Source organism: Coturnix japonica, chromosome 1 (genome assembly GCF_001577835.2).
Source record: "Coturnix japonica isolate 7356 chromosome 1, Coturnix japonica 2.1, whole genome shotgun sequence".
In the NCBI taxonomy this organism is placed as follows: Eukaryota; Metazoa; Chordata; class Aves; order Galliformes; family Phasianidae; genus Coturnix; species Coturnix japonica.
In genome coordinates, this window is record NC_029516.1 from 164,219,495 (window position 1) to 164,241,566 (window position 22,072).

At 34.2% G+C, this 22,072-nt stretch overlaps 1 protein-coding gene across 7 annotated transcripts in view; it reads right to left on the reverse strand.

Moving 5' to 3' along the window:
- CNTN5 (contactin 5) overlaps nt 1-22,072 on the reverse strand; it is a 544,426-nt gene that overhangs the window by 115,888 nt on the left and 406,466 nt on the right. For all 7 annotated transcript variants that reach the window (XR_004305984.1, XM_032442190.1, XM_032442192.1 and 4 more), the window contains 2 exons: nt 20,490-20,592; nt 5,114-5,295 (listed from right to left, as the gene is read on the reverse strand). Coding sequence is in view for 6 of the 7 variants with exons in the window: in XM_032442190.1 (XP_032298081.1) it covers nt 5,114-5,295; nt 20,490-20,592 (285 nt within the window). In the remaining variant the exon portion in view is untranslated. The remainder of the gene's footprint in view (nt 1-5,113; nt 5,296-20,489; nt 20,593-22,072) is intronic.

Sequence of the window (22,072 nt, forward strand, 5' to 3'; positions counted from 1 at the left end):
TTTGTATAGCAAGTCAATGCTGAATTTATTTATTTATTTATTTATTTATTTATTAAGGCAGTCTGTTGTTAGCCATATATGTGATCATTAATATCTGAATTTCACGTATTAAGAAGGGAGTAATAATAATAGTAATAGTCTTGTGTGGGTTGGAAGGGACCTTAGAGATCATCGAGTCCAACTCCCGGGATTCGAGCCTCTGTGCTGCAGAGCGGCACTTCTACCACTTGCGCCACAGGGGGGATTTGAACCCTGGGCCCTGGTGTTGCAAGGCGGTATTCCTACCACTTGCGCCACCGGGGCACAAGTATTTTTGTAGAGATGCAAATCTTCAGTTCAGTGATCAATAAGGCATCTGTTTATAGGACTGTACCATTTAGAAAACTTTATATGAGTCAGTGAGGAATTGATATATTCATTAAAAATATATTTGCTTAAAAGACACATTGTAGGTTGTCATGTAACAGCATTAATTTTCCTAACAAAGAAGGTAAGAAGAACAAAAAAGATCAAACTTATTAACTTAAAAATACTGGATAGATGTATTTTAAATGGTAGAGAATAAATAGGTAATGACCTCATTTTCAAAGGAATATAAAATTCTTCTACTTCAATTAAGTAGAAATTCAGTTCTGTCATGACAGATTCTTTGCTTTGATTGTTGGATAATTGATAATGTGTTTAAATGTGAGGAACCATGTTTAAAATAAATCTTTAAATCTAGCTGCCATTTCACAGGTCTCCAATCAAAGATATGAAAAGGTATGAGCAAGCATGACAGGTGACACACTTCTTGTAGCTTACATCTCATGCAAGTATTACAGAGACAGTGAATATCATTCTTAAGCAGTCTATCATTCTTAAGCAGAGAATAGTCTGCATCAAAGTCCCTGACCAGATAGTTGTCAGAAACTGGACATGTGTCATAAAAAGAATCACTCCTTTCTCTTTTACTGGGAGAAAACAAATACAAAATAGACCCAGCCTCGGTTCCATACCATGGCCAAACCAACTGCTTCCACCTTCTTTATTCTCATTATTGTCAAGGTATGCTTCATAAATGTTCCTCTGCACTGAATCACTGGATTCTTATGTTAATCAAAAGATCCCATGTAGAACTTGAGAGCAGTCTGTAGGAGGCCCTGCTGACTGGTTGTGTACTAATTGTCCTAAAAACATAATTCAATTACATTGTTTAGCTGATACTGTTTTGGAGTGTTTCAATATGAACAAGACCATTAAAAATTAAAGAGTGAGCCTGATTACAGTTAAGTACTGCCTTACCAATCCTGATTCCACTGGTCTCTACTATTCTGATAGCATAGTCATGGCATGGGCAAATCATAATTGTACAGTCTGTTAGTATCAGATTTTTTCTTGTTACATGGAGTATTTTTACCCCAGCCTTTCCACCCCTCCCCCACCCCACCCGTTTTTGTTTTTTTTTGTTGTTGTTTTTTTTTCCTTTCTCCTTATTGCAGCCTTAGTAGCCTTTGGATTCAGAATTTTCAAGTTTTCTATCAGCAAAGATGATGACTCAGAATTTCTCTCCTTTAAGTGAAGCAAAAGATTTCAAAATAAAATGGTAAAGCAATATGTAGACGTAACAGGAACAGAGCTAAATGCATAACTAAAACAAACAGCATATATTTTGGATTCTTGTCCTCTCCATGTTATTCTTACTTTGGCAGAAAAACAGGGTTCACTTCTTGCTCATTAGCAAGATCTTTTCTGCATAAAATCTTAACACTTGTTCCCAAACACTGTCAATAATTAGAAGAGAAAAATATGAAATGTTTAACTGGATTTATGAACTCTGACTGAATGTATTATGTTCTCAAAAAAAAAAAAAAAAAAAAAAAGTAAGCGTTGTTCTGATATACATGCAGGCAAAGAAATCCTCATATTATTATTATTATTATTATTATTATTATTATTATTATTATTATTATTATTATTATTATTATTACTATTATAAACGTAATATTTACATTTGGGGAAAAACATACATGTTTGACAGTTGTTATCTCTTCAGTGAAGAATTTGGAGGGTAAATGTAAGAGCAGAATGATGTGTTTTACTATTCAGTGGCCTTCATGGGTACTGTGCTATAACTTTCTACAGGGCTGCAAAAATTTTGAAATCAGTGTCCACCCTGTGATTTATTTAATGTTGTGTTTCTCCATATTTTTGAGGATGTAAAAATATTTTATAAAAACACCTTGGCAATAAAACACCACGATTAGAGGCCAGTTATTATATCCTCTGTTTATAAAAGTTAAATTGCAGAAAAGTCAGCCTACTTTTCCAAATAATTAAAAAGAAAATGGCTGAAAGAATATTTATGAGAAAATTCTATGTAGAAAAATGACTTCTTGCAGTGTCCTAAAGCGTGAATGTGAGCCTGGGGTGAAAGAAATTCATTTTCTGAAAATATAAAGGAGAAGAAAAATATGTGAGAAAGCTAAGATATCTTTTCCTCTTTAGCCAGTTTCAGTATAAGTATCTGGGGCTAACATACAGTGATATTGGTGGATTTTAATCCATACCGTTTTTATAAAGAAGTTATTAAAATGGTTTTAAAATTTGGATGGTCCATTACAGCACTTCACAGAATATTCCTGCCCTTGACTGCTTATTCCACTGCCACATTATGTGCCAGCAGAGCTGCTTCTATGATACTGCTGTGAGCAAGATCAAGGAACTGATCCAGATGAAAGGAAAATAGGAAGGAAAAGTTTTCTCACAGTCTGTTCACATCACCACTCTCTGCTGATACTAGTGAGTAGGTAACATATAAGCAAACCCAGCAGGTTCAGAGAGAGAAAAAAGCAGGGACTGCACAGAGCAGTTGCCATTGGGAACATGCAAGTAGTTTGAAGTTGTGGAGGAGCCATGACTTCAAAATGTTAACGTTCAATTTCTCCACTCAATTTATGTCTTTTGCACTCTCATCTATTAATCATATTCAGCTTGAATAAAATTTCACGTAAATGACAAGTATGAGTGGATCACCTGGGAAAACCAGAGTTCTCAAAAATAGGTTGCAGTCAAGTGTATGAAGATGCCTTGCATTATCAAAATTATGTTTTTAATGGCTTTGTCATGTCTGCAGCTGAATTTTCCCCAAGTGCTGGGATTACATCAATCTTAAATTGTCAGCAACTGAAATACCACTTTCTGAACACCTGAAGTGTCAGTTGTGTCAAGCAGTCATGGTATATCTGGATTGCAGAACCAGGTAAGAGATAAAAAATCAGTAGTTTCTGACTAAATCTGAACAGACAGGCAGACTTAGTGCCCTGGACTTTCACCAAAACACTCTGTGACTACCCAGATTGGATGTAATTGATGAAATGAAGATTCAAACAGACATCTTGTTCCAACAGAGGCATGCAGATAGTGAGACCACTACGTGACACAACTGGTCCTACAGTCTGTTCTAGAATTTTTACAAGAACTCTCTGGTAGGAATGATGGTCTACATCTGAATTTCTGAGTTAAAACACATCATTGTTTTCTAGAGCAGTAAGATGCAAAAATGAACTTTTAAGTAAAACTATTAATGCTGACTATTGTTATGAACAAAAGGTGCATGAGCAAATACCATTTTGAGTAAGCCTCCTATATCCTGATGCAATATCTCTCAACAAAAGAGGCTGATAACTTTGTAAAATAAACTCTTGCTAAACATTCTGTGTTGAAAAACTTTCTTATCAACCATCTTGTATGCTTTGGAATGAGACTGTCAGGGTTTGTAGAACATGAATGCTATTTTCAGGAGTCTCTGATGCAAGAGGTTCATTGGGGAGTACTTCATCTCCAGTCCAAGAAAAGTTACGTTAGGGAGCTATTAACAGTTTTTATTTCTTCTTCTGCTCTGCGGAAGGTTGCTGTCAGTCTCCTTCACTTAACAGTGACTCTGTCACCTGCTCTGAACTTGCTTCCTGCTAAGACAGATATGTAAAACTTTGATTCATATACTGTTTTGAATTATGTATAAGATTATCTAAAAGATAGTAGTAGACTTTCCATAACAGAAATATATGTGTTTCATATAGCTGTGAAACAGATAAATTAGATCATTTGAAGTAGATCCCTTTCTGTAATGTTTGTTAGGAAAAGGAGGTATGTCTTTAAACTAAAAGAAGGTAGATTTAGATTTAGGGAGAAATTTTTTTATTACTCAGAGTAGGGTGAGGCACTGGCACAGGTTTCCCAGAGAGCTGTGGTGGGTGTCCTGGAGACATTCAAGGTCAGGCTGAATGGGGCACTGAGCACCTGATCTAACTGTAGGCATTCCTGCTCATCACAGGGGAGCTGGCCTGGATTACATTTAATCCAACTCAAAAGATTCTGCAATTCCATGATTTTAAGAAAGACAAGAAACTTCTAAAGAATCAAGTGGAGGGCCACAGAGGTTACTGGGGCCTGAAAGCATCTCCTTTTTGAGGAAAGGCTGAGAGACCTGGGACTGTTCAGCCTAGAGAAGACTGGAAGGGGGTCTTATCAACACCTACGCCAATATCTGATGGGAGACTGTCAAATGGATGGGGGCAGGCTCCTTTCAGTTGCTCCCAGTGACAGCATAAGGGGCAATAGGGATAAAATGCAACACAGGAAATTCCACAAGAATGTGCAAAATAACTTCTTTGCTGTGGGAGTGACAGAGCACTGCAGCAGACTGCCCAAAGCAATTGTGGTGTGTCCTTCTCTGGGCACATTCTTGTGCAACCTACTGTTCAACCTACTGTAGGGTATCTGCTTTAACAGGAGTTTGGACTAGGTGATCTCCAGATGTCCCTTCCAATCCGTGATTTTTCTGTGAAAAAGTATAGACTTTTCAAATTCTAACAAAACTTTTAAAAAAGAAAACAACACAAAGGAATCTGGAAAAATGACATATTAAGATATTTTTTTGAGGAAGTCAATTTCATTCATAATTCAGGCTTCAATTCCTTACTAGGAAACAAAGATATATATCTTAATTCAATAATAATGATTTCATTTTTGAAGAAATTTATTCATTTTTACTGGATCTTAGCACCCTTCATATATAATAAAATCCTTGGACAAAGCATTTCAGGCTAATACCGTGTGCAGTTACACTTACTGTACACTTGTAGCTGTCCTCTGAAGACATTCCTTCCACGTGAGTTTTCAGCTTTACATTCATACATCCCTGCATCCTCTAGCTGCACATTAGGTATTTCAAGCACAGCTTGGGATTTTCTCAGACGGGCTTTACTTGGATTATGACCATTAACTTTCTTCCAAGAGATTGTTGGAACAGGGCTGAAATATTTAGTAAAATTTCTGTTAGCACTCTTTCACTAACAAGAATGAAGATTCTGTGATCTGGTAGTTTAAACATTTAATAACCTAAGGAGCATTAAAATATAACCACATTGAAGTTCATATATGCTTGATATAGCTCTGTTTCTGCAGGGAATTTTTAACTAATGGTTTGTTACATGGAATTTGTTTCATCCACAAGGGAGGCCAAGATTTTATTGAGATCAAGTAAATCATTAGAAGTGCTCTCTTTAGAGCTTCTTCAGAACTCTAAGCTTTACTCCTGAACATTTTCACTCTGTAGGTAAAAGAAAATAGAAACTTCAAACCCTGGATGAGCTGAGAAAATTCCACCACTTACTGATTTTCCTACCATGAACCTGCAGTCTTGGAGTTCAGTAAGTGACACATCTGTCTACATGTGGGATTTCAATAACACTGTACCTTAGGTAATTTAAAGTGACCAAAGTCTTGCAGACCTCTACTGTTATAATATTATTTAATTAATTATAAAACTAGTTTGGTAGAGTTCATACTTTTGGTGCTACCGCTTCTGACTGAATTACATACTTGTTCCCTAGAGTGCAAGGTAGCTTTCACAGAGGACTCTGGGGAAGCTCAGATATGTCATTTGCAATCATGTGGAGGGAAGAACTATATTAGTTAGTGCTAGACTTAATTCAGCTTTATTTTTAAACCAGAAACTCCTCAGTTATTTTACAGGATTTTTCTTCCATGGTTTTCTAGTATTATCTAAATATAGTAATGGAAAATGAGGAGGAAAACAAACAAACAAACAAACAAAAAAACCCCTGTCCTTATTGTTTGATTGTGAGCTAAGAGCTATACTACATCAGATATTCTAAAAGGGGTGGACATCATAAGAAAGAATGCAATGATTACATACCGTTTATTTTTCATAAAAATATCTTGGATTTATTTGAATTGCTTTCAAGTCTTAAATTGGATATAAATACATTTGGATCTTGTGGAACTTTAGATAAGGATACACTTAGCAGAGATTGAAATTTAAAGAATCTACTCACTTTTACTATATTTTGCTCTATTCGGTTGATGGGATTTGCTACAGTTGTGTGAAGCTGCAGTAAAAATAACAAAAAACACTTTTCCCAATATTTAAAGCTGTCCAATTTGAGATACAACAAATACAGACATGGAAACCATTGAAGTTTATGGTTCTAGCTATTACTCATCCAGTGAAAAATTGGGAAGTGAAAAAATGAAGTTGGGATCAGGCTTTCAGCAGAGTTGCTCCAAATTCAAATGCCTTATTGAGATTCAAAATATTCATAGACTTCTGACTGTAAGATGTTACTATCTACTGAATGCCACAGATTATTGAAATTCACTGAGTCTAGATGCACAGCAACCTTCACAAAGTTTGTATGTTGGCTAATGTACAGTTTCTGGAATTGTATCCACTATTTGTTTGAATATATCAAATACATAATAATTTAATTGCTTGTTGTTTTTATTACTTGCCAAAAGTTATTTCATTTTGAGCATGTTTGCATTAATCTCTAAGATTTAGTTCCTACAATAGCTCTCTGTTCTTTCAAAATGTTCCTTTATGACTGGTCCCCACAGAAGAAATGCATGAAGAATTTTTCATTTTTATCTAACAGAAGTACTTCATCCTGTTTCATTTTTAATACCAAGAATAAAAAAATACCTCTGTCTCTATAGAGAACTTATAAAACCTACTGTTTTTCTCTTTTCCATTTGATTTTCCATGTGCATTCATGGCTACATATTTTGATTTGCTAACAAAATGCAAGTAGCTACCAAATTATAGAATCATAGGATGGCTTGGGTTGGAAGGAACGTCAAATATCATCAACCTCCAGTCCTCCTGCTGCAGGCAGGGCCACCAATATCCACTATTAATACTAGACCAGGCTGCACAGGGCCCCATTCAACCTGGCCTTGAACACCTCCATGGATGGGGTATCCTCTCTGGGCATCCTATTTCAGCGTCTCACCACTCTCATAGTAAAGAAATTCCCCTTGACATCCAACCTAAATCCTTACTCCTTCAACTTAAAAACATTTCCCCTTGTCCTGCTATTGTGTACCCTTTTGAAGAGTTGACTCCCCTCCTGTTTATAGGCTCCCTTTACATACTGGAAGGAATTATTTCAGTGTGTTAGAAATAGCACAAAATAAATATTTTAATTTTTTCCCTATTTCTAATTCCACATTTCACACTGATGCTCAAAGTTAGTCTTTGATTAGTGACTTCGTGGAGATTTCATAACTACTGTATTGGATTCATCCGGGAGTATAAACTGTTTATATGCTTGAATTCTTTTTATATATAATATAATTATGCCATGTTTACTGGCTGCAAAACACCACTACTAGCCAGACAAACATTAAGTAACCATTACTGACTGCAAGACTAGTGTACAGTATAAATTCTTCATGCTGATACAGTGCAGTACTATTCAGCAGCTTCTGTTTTATGAATGATTTAAGTTGGCAGGTATACCCTACTTGGCACCAAAATATTGCCATGATTGTTGCCCATAATTCAAGCCTTCTATCCTACTGACAGTAAAAACAATGAGGGAAAATAAATAAATAAATAAATATATAAATATATAAATATTTGTTCTATTGCCTTGGAAGAAAACCGGTTCAGTACCTTGGAATGGTAAATTTTCTGTCATGGTATATATTTCCATGAAACAATGAACGTATAAGCCTTCAATGCTGTCTCATTTAGCCGTTAGAAGATTATTCTGAAAATGAAGTGTTTAAAAATTTTCCTTTAAATTTATTTTAAATGTTTGAAATTTGCTTTAGTGTATACTGCAGAAAATAAGTGTGTCTAATACAGAAACTAAAAAAGAAAGATATTCTCTGGGTCATTAGGAAACGTCTTATTTATTTATTTATTTATTTATTTATTTATTATTCTCAGTGTGAAGTAGTAACTGGAATTTTTCAAGGAGGAAGAATTACTTTAGTGTGCACATTTAAGGATTTCCAAAGGAAAGTACACTGAAACAGCAAATCATTATTCACAGACATCTTGTAGCTCTGCTTAAAGAAGCTTATTATTTTCCTTGCAAAACTCACAAGTGAGGCATGAATTCTACATCTGAAATAAAAATATATCTATACCTGTTTCTCCTTTGTGACTCATGTGAATATAAATTGAAAGAATGAAAAATATCTGAGCAAGGATGTGAAAGAATAAAACTATGACTGTTATAGAAAACTCACAAAATCTACCATGAAAGCTAACTAACATCTGTGCATATTGTTCATCTTTTCAAATGATCCACAGCTTCATTTATTTATTTTTAAAACAACTGACAATAAAAGCATCACACTGAGTTTAATATAACACGTGACATTTTAAAATTTTATAATAATTATAATACATTTTTATTTTGTGTCTAAGCAGATAATGCATGGGAATATTGCTTACTTGTTGTGTAGGTAAAACTGCTCACATTTAATTCCTATGAGTACTTTAGTATAACTTTCAGTTAAGTTAAAAGACAAGATTTCTTCTCACTTTTGGAAGGTTTTGAATCTTGCTGGCAAATCTTAGCATCACTGGGAAAAGAAAATAAAAAAAAAAACAACTAATGAATCCTACTTCCTAAGTACCATTATTAACCTTCCTATTTATTTGAGCTGAAAAAAAATCAAAGTGGTCATCTGTGACTGTGAAAGCAGGTTTTTTTCACTTTGAATTTTACAAAACGTAAGTTATACTTTTGTATTATATCTAGAACAAATTGTAAGTGTAACATTTCAGCAAAACATTACTTAGGGTAAATGCTGTTGAATTTGTTGGGAATATTCATAAGTCTCATTAAAAACAGAAATGCTATGAAAAACATATATGATGAAATTTTATGCAATTGTTTACCAAATTACTCTGAAATATGTATCTGGCAATTTAAAATACCTTTTCAGTGGATCTAAGATCCTAATTTTCAGTTGTGTATTAAATATTTTTTTCAATTTGTGGTTGTTGCAAAATATCATTCTCCTTTGAAATATTTTATTTTCTACTGAAGTTTCAAATCCTGTCCACACTATAATATTTTACTGGGCATCACTGTTCTGAGTGATTCCTTCAGTTATTATGTGAGGCTGTGTTCACAAAATAATATATCTTGAAAAGCTCTTTATGCCTGTGCATTTAAGATTAGAAAAGAACAGTTTGTCCTTATGCCCTCCAGCTTACCTTCAAATTATTTTGGTCTGATTTTGTAGGATTAAAATGTTGAGGAATATCCTGAATTGTTTTCCATCACTTTCTACTTTCTAGAGATGAATATTAAATATTCACAGTTTTGGGGTTTTTTTTTTTTCTGTTTTTTTTTTTTTTGTTTGTTTGTTTGTTTTTTAATCTTAAGCTTATCCATATAATTCTGTTCTGATCAGATACTGAAAAATAGGAGACTAATTTATATATCTATACAAAGTGGAATCACAGAATCATAGCACTGTTTGTGTTGGAAGAGACATTTAAAGGACATTCCACCTCCCCTGCAATTAATAGGGATATCCACAGCTAGATCAGGGGCTCAGAGCCCTGTCCAACCTTACCTTGAATGTCTCTAGGGATCGGGCATCTACCACCTTCCTAGGCAATCTGTTCCATTTTGTCTCTACATTTAGAAGTTAGATTAGCATTTACTAATCTAGCATTTACTCTTAGAGAAATCATAGCACCAAGGCCAGGTAATGACAAATTTACTGTAAAATGCTGAACAGTGCCTTCTGTGGATTCCTCCTTGGTCATATTGCAAAATTCATTACTATGCTTTCATTGAATAATGGATGTTACGTCATGGAATAGAGAAGCAATGAATGTGCTACTACTATCATACTACTTATCGTAGTAAGTTCATTTTTACCCTCATGTATCCAGGATTTCTTTTTTTATATCCTAGACTTTGTATCATCCCTACCTTAATTTGTTGGCTGGAGATGCTTTGAAGTGGACATATTGTTATAAATTTATAAATTGATAAAGACATAAAAAACAGTTAAGATGTCACAAATCATTGATTTGAATATGGTTATTTCAAGAGCATATGAGGAATCTTGAAAAGTAAAAATATTATATGGTATCTGTTGTGTGATTAAAGGAGATAATGCATGAAGAATCTACAAATTTAATCTAGAGGACACAAAATTCTTTAACTCAGAAAGTTTTTAAAAAAGGTGATGTTTTTGTTGTTCATATGGATTCTCAGCCATGGTATCATTGAAGCACTCTTTTTTTACCTTATGTATAAGCACTTTTCACTTGGGTTTCCATGCTATTTTCCATTGTCTCAAACTGTGGACAGTCAGATTTTCTGTAGCTGGCACATTAACCTAGAATTTCTAAACTTTGATTTAAAGGTATGCATAAAGATCAGCCCCAGAGGACTGAAGTATCAGTCTTATCTTTTCTTCCAAGATCAACAGATCTACCACAAGGGTCTACCACATATAAATCCAGTGTATGGAGAGTACGAGATGTCTTTGAATATGCTGATCTGCTATGGAGAGTGAAGACAGCGAGCATGATGACTTCTAGTTTTAGGGCTTTTGTACAACACAGTACTATATGAATTTATTTACGGACAGTACTGAAAAGAAGCGGCAGAGGTAAATATGAGTTAACTATTATTGATAAATGTAAGAAATCCTTTCCTTCTGAACCTTTCAACTTCCGACACAGAGATAAATCCGGTGTATGTGCTTCTGGATAGTGCATATGTGATGTAAATGGAAGCAAGCAGGTTTCTATAGTATAAGCATTTCATTCTTGCCCTCAATTTAAAGGCCACCTTTGCATAGAAGCTACAAGCAAGCATTTACAAAAATTCTTCTTCATCTTTTATTATAAATCAGGGTTGTCTAAATTACCACAGTTTTAGATACATTTGCAAGTTTTCTTTGATGGTCCTCAGAGAGAGAGGGAACTGGTAATACTGATTCTTCATGACTGACGTCCTATTGAGAGGAACTTGCAGCTTGCTAGGGTTGAATTTTATTTTATTTTATTTTTTTTTCCCATTCTCCTAATGTCATATGATAGAAACAATTAAATCTAAATATAAAAATGTAAATATGAAGCATTTAGTCAGAGTGAGGCAAAATGAGGCCTGGGAGTACGTCCTGGGATTTACTAAAGAATCTTTTTACAATACTATGAATGACTGTGATATTTGTAACAGCATTATAAGGTCTATTCAAGGGAAAATCTACTTGAAGGAGGGTAGAAATCAATCTCACTCAAAAAATAGGAACTAAATCCAATCCTACTCTAGCATCTAATTATCTCAATTCTTATTCAGTATAAATTAAAAATGAACTTTAAATTGATGAAAGTCTTAGATTTATTTGACATTAAGTGTTTTCACTATGGAAGGGGAATAAATCTTAGATCTGCTCCTGTTTTATATAAAAAAACTGAGTATGAAGGAGGCATGTTCGCATTAAAAAAGGTTCCTTCTTCACATCAAAAGTTTGTCTCCAGGTGGAAGGACATCTCTACAAGTAAAAATGACGAACACTGTTTTACTGAGTGTACTCATTTCCCTCTTGGGATTGTTTTGTTATCAATGAATGTTCAGAGTAGCTTTCACAGCTTCCAGATTTGGCACTTGAATTAACTAATTAACAAAAACTGCTTTCAAAAGTGAGAAGTGGTGTGAAAGGGCATGAAGGAGCATGATTTTCTGTCATATGGGATTTAGGAACATATACTTCTATATGAATTTTTTTTCTCTAGCTTTCAGTATAATGTTAGTCAAGTCTTTTCACTATTTTATGTTGAAATTTCCATGTTATAAGAAGAGGAAGCAGACATTATACAGATCTGTGATCTGTACATGAAAAGATAAGTTTTGAAATTGAAAGCAAATTGCTATCTGTGGAATTCTGCATTATGTTTTGTATAACATTTGACAATGCCAACAGTCTTGCTTGTTTTGTTCTCCTTCTACTTGTAAGAAAAAACAAACGAACAAACAAAAAACCCACCAAAAACCAACCAACCAGCCAAACAAACAAAAAAACAAAACAACCAAGCACACAGTATTTGAATCTCCAGTTCCACAAGGAAATAAATATGTACTGCCTAGGATGATTTGTTTCATTTAATGCAAGTGAGGGATCTTGACATGTCATTAAATTGTGAGTATAATAACACATATGAAAGACAAGCCAAAATTAGCTTTCAATTCACCTGCAAATTGTATATTAAAAACTTGTTAGTATTCCTCAATCTCCCATCCTTCATTTTTCAGTGTAGTGATTTACCATGTCTTTTTAAGCTTCATTTTGGCAAGCAGCTCATGTGTAGGGGGTGACAGTTTATGTGTTATTGTCAGAGGAATCAGTGGAAATGAGAGCTGTGAATGTGCACTAACTGTTCTGAACATAGACTTATCTATAGTATCACAAGTATTTCCATTTACCACTGTTGTCATAGGAAGAGGCAAGGACAGTCTCATGTTTGTGAGAATGTACAATGTCTAAAGAGGAGCACTTTAGAGGCTAAACAGTTATTTCACTTCTGACAGCATTTCTGAGCTACATCTCTGACTGCCACCACAGTATAAAGATCTGAGATCATACCCCATGGCTAACAGTACTGCCAACATTTGAGAGAAGAGCACCTGATGTAATCTACTTGTACTTCCATAGGGTTTTTAATACAGTCCACCATAACTTCTTTGCCTCTAAATTTGAGAGATGTGGGTACAATTAATAGAATTAGCTGGATTGTCATATCCAAAGGGTTATAATGTCTGAATGGAAATCAGTAATGTGTGGCGTCCCTCAAGGAGACAAGCATATCTGAATCAGGCAGCACAATGTGTTATCATAATTACTGTGGAATTGATTGCATCCTCAGCAAATGTGCTGATGAAGGCAAGCTGAGTTGTGCCACAGACGTGCCAGAGAGACCTTGACAAGTTTGAGAGGAGAACCCATGTGAATCTTGTGGAGTTGAACAATGCTAATTGCAAGATTCCAGCATGTGTACTGGGGGCAGTTTCCAATGTCAGTACCATTCGAGAGAATAGACTGAGAGCAACTCTGCAGAGAAGGATTTGGAGATACCAGTGGATTAAAAGAATATGAACAGTCAATATGTGATCTGAGTCCCTCCCCCCAAATAAACAAACAAAAAACACAAAATAGCAAAAAACAAAAAACCTGGACCCTATTCTGGACTACATACAAAGATGAGTGGCCAGCAGATCAAGACAATTTTCCCCATCTACTCTGCTCTTGTGAGAACCTGCTTGGAGTACTACATGCTATTCTGTATCCATGTATGGCAAAAGAAGTTGATGACAGTGACTCCTATGGAGAAATAAGCACTATGAAGCAACAGCAAGTGACAAATTGTCTCGCCTTTTCTGACAACCATCGACAGATCAAGAGGAATGAAGTCTTGATCCAGAGAAATGCTGCTTTCTTACTAGCTAACCCTTACATGAGGATTCCACCCTTTCTGGTCACTAAGGTGCATTGCTAGCACCTGAGCTCCCTGGGTAAGCCACTCCTCATTTGGTGCTCAGCCATTTTTTCAGGCTGTGAATTGACCCACTGCAGTCCACCAATACAACAAAAACACTGATCTCTTAGAGTGCATCCAAAGGAGAGACGTAAAAAACGAAACAACTCTACTGTGAAGAAAGGATGAGAATGTTGGTGTTGTTGCCGTGGGTCCCTTTATGCTTCGTTAGGCCAAACCAAACTAAACTGTTACTCTAGTTTTCCTTTTGTTATTCCTCCCCAGGTGCAAGACTCCTCATTTGCTCTTGCTAAACCTCATCAGGTTCCTGTACATTGATATACCTGTAGAATTTCTTCTTGTTCCCCATTATGTCTCTAGCTGGATTAATTGTATTTGGATTTTTGCTTCCCTGACTTGATCCCTGGCTGCTCAGGAAACTTCTTTGTAGTCCTCCCAAGTAACCCATTCCTGCTTCCACTTCCTACAGGCTTTCTTTTTGCTCTGGGGAGACATTATTACTGCCTTTCAGCAAATAAAGATGAATGATAAGAAATATACAGAAATACATTTTATTAGGGCTTTTAGTAGTGGCAAAAAAAGGTTGCTGTTTTAAACTGAAAGAGGGCAGATTTAGATTAGATATAAGGAACAAATTTTTGTAACAAGGGTATTGAGAAAGAGGAACAGTTTGCCCAAGAATGTTTTAGATGTTCCTCTGCTGGAAATGGTCAAGGCCTAGTTAGATGGGTCTGTGAGCAACCTGATTACTGAAAGGTGTCCCTGTCATTGGCAGGGGTGAGTGGAACCAGATGCTCATGAAAAGTCTCTTCCAACCCAAGCTATTCTATAACTTTAATACTATTACTCTATGGTTCTGGAAATACTAACCTGTTGTTTTGTACCTTGATGCTTCACTCATTGCGTTGTCATTGGTATATGATCAAATGTAGAATCATTAGGTTTGGAAAGGACCACTGAGTTCATCAAGTCTAGCCATTTGCCCATCCACCATCATGCCCACTAAACATCAAAGCTACATCAACAGCTTTCTTGAACATTTCCAGGAACAGTGACACCACCTCTTCCCTGGGCAGCCTGTTTCAATGCATTTCCACTCTTTCTGAGAATATTTTTTCCCAGTATCCAGCCTGAACCTCCCCTAGAGGAACCTGAAGCCATTATCTTTTGTCCTATTGCTAGTTACCTGGGTTAGCAGAGAATTACTTAAAGCTTGGTGTAAACTGATAAAAGTGCATCAAGTTTGTTGCCTCAGCACAATACATTGGCTGGAGTGAAATGTGGCATATTTAAGAGATTTATGTCAAAAAAAAAAAAAAAAAGGTCTTTGAATAGAAATGCTCATGAGACCTTTTGTAACACTGGATTAGTGTGGAGAGGTCAGCTTACAAGATCTCTTCTGCTTCCCTTGACAGTTTAAAGTGAAAAATGTTTCCTGCTGGATCTGAACCTACAAAGTGCCTTTTTTATCTACAGATAACACATGAATGTCAGTTCTACAACGTTCTTTGTTAGTAAAAATAAGATCATCTTGTACTTGTAAAGATCAGACAACAAAAAGATTAAAGTCAGGGAGACATATATGAAAGTTCTAGAACATAGTTGTAACTGATGGACCTCAAGGGAAGGACAAATTTTACAGATATGATTAGAAGAGAGGGTTAAGTTTTTTATCCTATGCAATTAAGAAAATCATGAGGTAATATGTAATTTATTCAACTATGTTGAAAGACTAGATACATAATTGTAATGTTTCAGAGAATCTTGCAGCCTGGAGCTATGACTCATTGTTGTAGGGTAATTTTCTATTAATTTTGTGGTCCTGTATGAAATCCCAAATGGCTGAGATCAAGACAAGAAAGAAACAAAGTAATGTAGAATTTTTGACCAAATATTAATTTATTGTCTTTTTTTCTTTTTTGAAATTGTTATCATCCTCACTGAGCAGCTAAATGCTAACCAAACCTCACAGAAATATCAATTTAACATGTAAACTTGCAAAATGTATTTTTATATATCTACAAAAAACTATACAATTATTAGAAGCCTCCTTTGTAGTTGTTATCTAACACAGTTGTCTTTATGAGTACTTCAAACAAGAATATATTTTTTTCAGATTATTCATGCAAATTCTTCACAGTTCCAGTCAAATCCCCTCCAGCAGATCATACAGATTCTTTATAAAATAACCCTAATCTTTGCCTAGATACCATATTCACCCATTCAAATATTTTTTACTTTTATTTCTTCACACTGTAAAGTTTTCAGTAAATATATATATCTATGTACATGAACATAGTGTGTAATCAAAATACTGATAACAATAAGTTATTTATAATACAGAAATAAGTAAATAAGTGATATTTTGAAAAAATAAATAAAAGCTTGAAGAGCTTTTTGTAAAATCATTAAAAAAAAAATCATGTTGAGGAAATAAAATAAAATTCCACATTCCATGGATTTAAAACTGTGATATGTTTACAAATCAGTATTTATTCAAAGAGTTTGTTATTTCTAGAGAATATTTTAGAATGTTTCCTGAAATATAATTTACAAAATTTCATTTGATTCTGGGATTTAAAAATATAGAATATTACCTCTTTTTATCTCATTTAAAGAGAAACATTTTAAAACAGACTATCAACTGAGTTCTTGCAGGCCACATTATTGGTGGGGTGACTGTTTATGATTGGTAATAAATCTGTTCAAAAGAGGGTTTACAACATACTTATTAAAGCAAAATGAACTATAACAGCCTGAACAACATTTTTAATCACAACAACCTCAACATAATAGAAGTAATAAAAGTACCTCAGTATCTCCTTAATTCCTATCTTTATCTAAGATTATTTTGCAATAAAGGCATAGACTTTATATTAGTAAAGTGAACTAAACTAGCGTCTATAAATAATACTGAGTATGGATGTTCCTATTGTATAAAAATAACACAAAATGAAACCTTCTATCAAAATATAAAAAAAACAGTCACATGAGGTGTAAGAAAAAATAACTGTCAGATCTCTTACCTATTGATTCTTGTGATTAAAATTGCTGTTTGATGATCTATGTGGTTAAAAAATAACCATAGCATAAAAATAGAGGATACATTAAAATCTTTATTTTATTTATTTATTTATTTATTTTAATTAAGACATGAATTCTATTTTTAAAGCAAAGATTGAAGCTTTAGCAAGTGTGGCTATAGACCACATCCTCTAATTTATTCTAGTGAGAAATGATTACTCACTCAAAATTGGCTTTAGGCAGCACCATAATAAAAATATCTATTTTATTTCCTTGCTGTAACCAGAAAATCAGTGAGATTTATATAGAGAACAAAGTAAAAGCTGCAATATAGTACATTGCATTGCCAAAAATACAATGAAAAAAAGGTTGAGCTGTGAAGGTCATGTAATGTGACACAACTTGGTTTTAAATACATCTGTGTGAAAAAGAGTGTTTAGAAAAATTGTTTGAAATGGAAAGCAGAAGTAAATCTAGAGCTATGTATCTGGGAAAAAAAAAGACCAGGATTGTACTAAAATTTCCTTTAACTTGAGATGCTTTCCTTTGAGGGCACAACTATATGGTTGTTGAAAAGGAGTGTATTTAAAACTCTTCATACTAGCTTAGATAGAGCCCTGTACCATTGTCTGAACTATTTATAAACCATATTTCCATTTACTCTTGCTTTTAAGACCCTTGTAAAAATAAATTAAAAGTACTTCTGAGATTAATATTCTCCAAAGTCAGAAAGTGTTAAAATGAAGACTGTTGTGACTGAAATTATTGCAAGAACGTTGTCACAAAGTTCTTATGAAAAGTTTAAAAAGTAGATGTTGGTCCTTTATTATTGTAAGAGTTTTTATTTCTGAATTATTATTTTTTTTTTTTGCAAAAAAAAATATATGATTTTCTCTTACGATAGCAAAGAAACCCAAATTCAAATGATCCTAGTTAACATGACATAACTAAATGGGTGGCAGAAAACATATATATGTGTTCCATGTACAGTTTTATGTAAAATATAGAAGTAATAAAGATGCAAGTCTTTGTTTGGGTATGAGAGTAAGTCTAGTTGTAAAAAAACATCTTCAAATAAATGTAGATCATCATAAAAACTCAACACAAAACACTAAGCATAACTTATTGCAAAATGCACTTTGATGTATATATATATATATATATATATATATATATAACTCTTCAGTTTGTTATATCTCTATAATGGATAAATGCAGCGTTTTCTGTCAAACAACATTATATCATTCAAATAACATCATTTAGAGGTATTTCATTCCTGTATTATTTTGAATTCTTTAGAAACTACAAAATCTATTTATTTGTGATATTCACTGTGCAGTATTTTCTCTTGCAGCTGAACAAGCAACATATTGAGTAGGTCAAAATAAAATACTTTTTGGAGAATTTCTACCTGTTAAGTAATTTAATTTGAAGACAAAAGCTGCACAGCTCCAATTTGTTTAATTTCTATAGCCCAGATCCAATTAACTTAATTTCTACAGTCATGGAGACTGACAATTCTAAACAAACACTATTAATAAATCATCATTCTGTAACTAAAGACTACGCTCTTTCTGGAATGTTTTCAGATATCTAGAAATCTTGCTGGAATGTCTGTCATATTCACAATTACATGCATAGAGGAGGGCAATGTTTGAGACTGCTAAATTAAAGCAAAAGAAAAACAGCAGCATATTGGTTTTGAGACTCCAAATCTCAACATGTTAAATAAAGAGCTAATTAGCTGCTGATTCAACTTGGTAATGGGCACCTGTGGCAGCAGAACAAGAAAAGATCTGTACAAGCCATTAGAAACAAGAGTCGGGAACAAAAATGAAAGTGATGAAAATGAACAGGGAACCTGAAAAGACGATAAGGAGTATGCATGTTAAAAATAGTTGCCCACTGCAATAGCAGCAAATGTGATCAGCTTAGCAGAGAACCTTAAACTCCTTGAAGGATGAGGTATTCTGTTTTCCTTCTTGTTGTTTTATTTGTTTGTTTATTTCCTTGTTAAAGTTTAGTGACAAATATGAACTTAGAATTAAACTAATTGAAGTCTTTCATGTCTACCATCACCTTCCTTCTGTGGTGGTTTGAAAGACTGAGAGAGTTTACTAAGTCTCAAGGTGCTAATGGTGGAAGGTTTTAGCACCTGCTTTTCTTGCCTACAAATGATCATGGTGAAGGACATTTGGTGAATATATTCTTCTCTGGAAAGTGACAATTGACTAGCTATCTACCTAAAACTGCAATTTAATTCCAACTAAAGGAAGAAAATGTTGATTACTGCTCCATCCAAAGCCAGGAGTCTGGTCTAGTTAGCATTGCTGACAAGAGAAAGCCTGTAGCCACCTGCCTATACAATCAGCTATTCTTCTCATGTAATCTAGTAACTCTGTAAATTTCTCCATTCATTGTTTTTCTGTCCTCTCTAATATACCTCTTTCCTTACCTACTAAATATAACTAAATATACTAAATATAAAAGCCTGAGCCAAACCAACCAATCATCAAAACAACCACAAAAAGTAATAAAAATGACATGAAGGGCTAAATGGCTTTGAAAATATAAAAAGGTCCTCTCAGGTGGTGAAGACAGGCTTCAACAGATTGTTCTAGAAAACCAGATTTACCAAGCAATGCAGAGTGGTGATCTTCAGGAAAATATTCTATTGCCTTAAAATTCCTTTCCTCTGGAATTTATTTCCTCCGCCAATGGATAAAAATGAAGAGCATGTGGAACCCCTGACATGACCCTAGACTAAAATGTGAAATTCCACCATAAATGGTACAAAGGAAAAACCTCACTTTTTCTTAATTAAAGCCAGCCTATGAGGAATCTGTATTTACTCTGATAAGCCATGAACTCAAAAATCAGGCAGGATAAGTGATACTGAACAGTAAAACCAGGGAAAAATATGAGCAAAAGCAGCATGCCTGCGAAAAGTAACTGAAAGGCATTCAATACAGAGTGATTTCACTGACACAATTGACACACACATCTTGTAATTCTAAGGTATACACTTTTGAAAAAGAAAATCTTACTCTTTACAATGACAATAATATTAACTGTCACAACAAAACCAAACTTTATCAGTTCCCTACCTAGATATACGTATATATGAAACACCCATTCTCTAGTAGAGCAATTAGCTCAGATAGAAATGAGAGAACTTCAGTTTCTACAGTGTGTTAGGAAATGCTCAGATCATTGTGCTATTAACTTCCTAAACAACAACAACAAAAAAACCAAGATAACTGTATTTTGGAAAACATGAAAAGATACTAATCTTTTTCTGTTCTCCAACTATGATATTTTTGCAGAACAAAATGGAATTTACTGATTAAAATATTATCACAATAAATAAAAGTATGAGTGTGGTAAAATTTTCAACACAAAAACTGTTCTCTTTTTCTTCATGAGAATGCTACTTTTCATTTTGACAGTCATTTAAATTGAACAAATTACTGTCCACAGAAATGGTTGGGCAGGGAATTCATAATTGGTTAGTTTAAGAGTGTAGAAAAGAATGTCTGTGAAAATGCAATCCAACAAAATAATGGAACAACAAATTAGACATGTCACATCTTAATAAACAATCATGTCTAATTATGAAAGAATCTGGACTTACTTGCCAAGTGCAAAACATTCCATCTTAACAGTTGTTCCCCTTGCTGCTGTAACTGTGTAAGGAAAATGAACTTCAATTTTTGGTTCATATTCCCCCATCACACCTAGAAAATAAGAAATATTTAAAATGAAGTATCTCCAGTTTTCCATATATTGACATTATCAGAAAAAAGTGTGGGTTACTTTTTGAATATGCCCAGCAGTAAAGCTAGTAACTGACATAAATAGCCCAATTTATAAAATCATAGAATCAAATAATATGTTGGGTTGGAAAGGACAAAGAAATATCAGATGGAAAGATCATCCAGTTCCAGTTCCCTGCCATAGGCTGGTTGCCCCCCATCAGTTCAGGCTGTCCAGGCCCCATCCAACCTGGCTTTGAGGACCTCCAGGGATGGGGCATCACAGCTCTCTGGGCAGTCTGTGCCAATGCCTCATCTGATATGCTCTGTTCAGATCCAGTATATATTTAAAATGTTCTTTGGGGCCATTAGCAACACTACAGTATGTTATGAAAATAATAATGATAATGATAATGATAATAATAATAATAATAATAATAATAATAATAATAATAATAATAATAATAATAATAATAATAATTTAACTGGACATATATTAATATTTACATTTTGAAAGATTAATGTAGGATGAGAATTTTCCTAGACCAAAACTTTATTTACCAGTGCAATGACAATTATAAAAATGAAGCCTACATATCACATCATACTGTGTTTAACCAAGGACCTTCCAAGATCAGGTAGAATTGCAATAATTAGAAATTAATAGAGTAAGGAGACAGTTTATATAGGGCAAGGTGTGTAGCTTGTGTCTGATGTGACTGAAAAGAATGTCACAGCGTGAATGGAAGAATATGCTAACAAGTGTTCTCAGTTAGAAAGGATGAGCTGTCAGGGTAAGCAGTAAAAACCTACGTTAAAAAGAATGAGAATTACTTAGGTTTGTGGATTAGAAAACTGGATAGAATCTGCATTGTGGATACACTAGCTGCAAGACTAATCTAATCTAAATCTGTGAAAATCATTCAAGATTTTCCAAAAGAACTGCCAGTGTAAAAACAATCAAGACTGAAATGAGAAGGTAATCTCTATGCTAGAAAAAATAAAGGAATAGTCATAAGGATGCATGGGGAAGCAATGGAATATACAATTTGCAACTGAGAGAAGACCAGCTTGAGAGACAGGCAAAAAACTAACCTTCAAGCTTTAAGAATAAAAAAAAAAATCTGAATGGTAAACTGTATACTTATAGTCCTTCAAGTGTTTCTTGTGAAACTGAGGATTTTCCATTAGGTCTTTGTTCTATTAGTTCTGTCGTCCCACAGGCTCCCACATGTTACTTTTGTGAAGGCATTTTTATTTATTTATTTTTTTTTTTCAGAATATTTGGACCTGTTCTCTCATTTACCAGTGCAAAAAAAACAGTGAAGTGCTACAAATTGGTAGTTATTTCTTCATTAGATGATTTTTAAAAACCCTCAGTTTTCCCCTTGAAAACTACAGTTAAACTCTCAAATTTATGAAATTTGATTTCTCAAATCAGTATAGAGTTATCAGCGAAAAT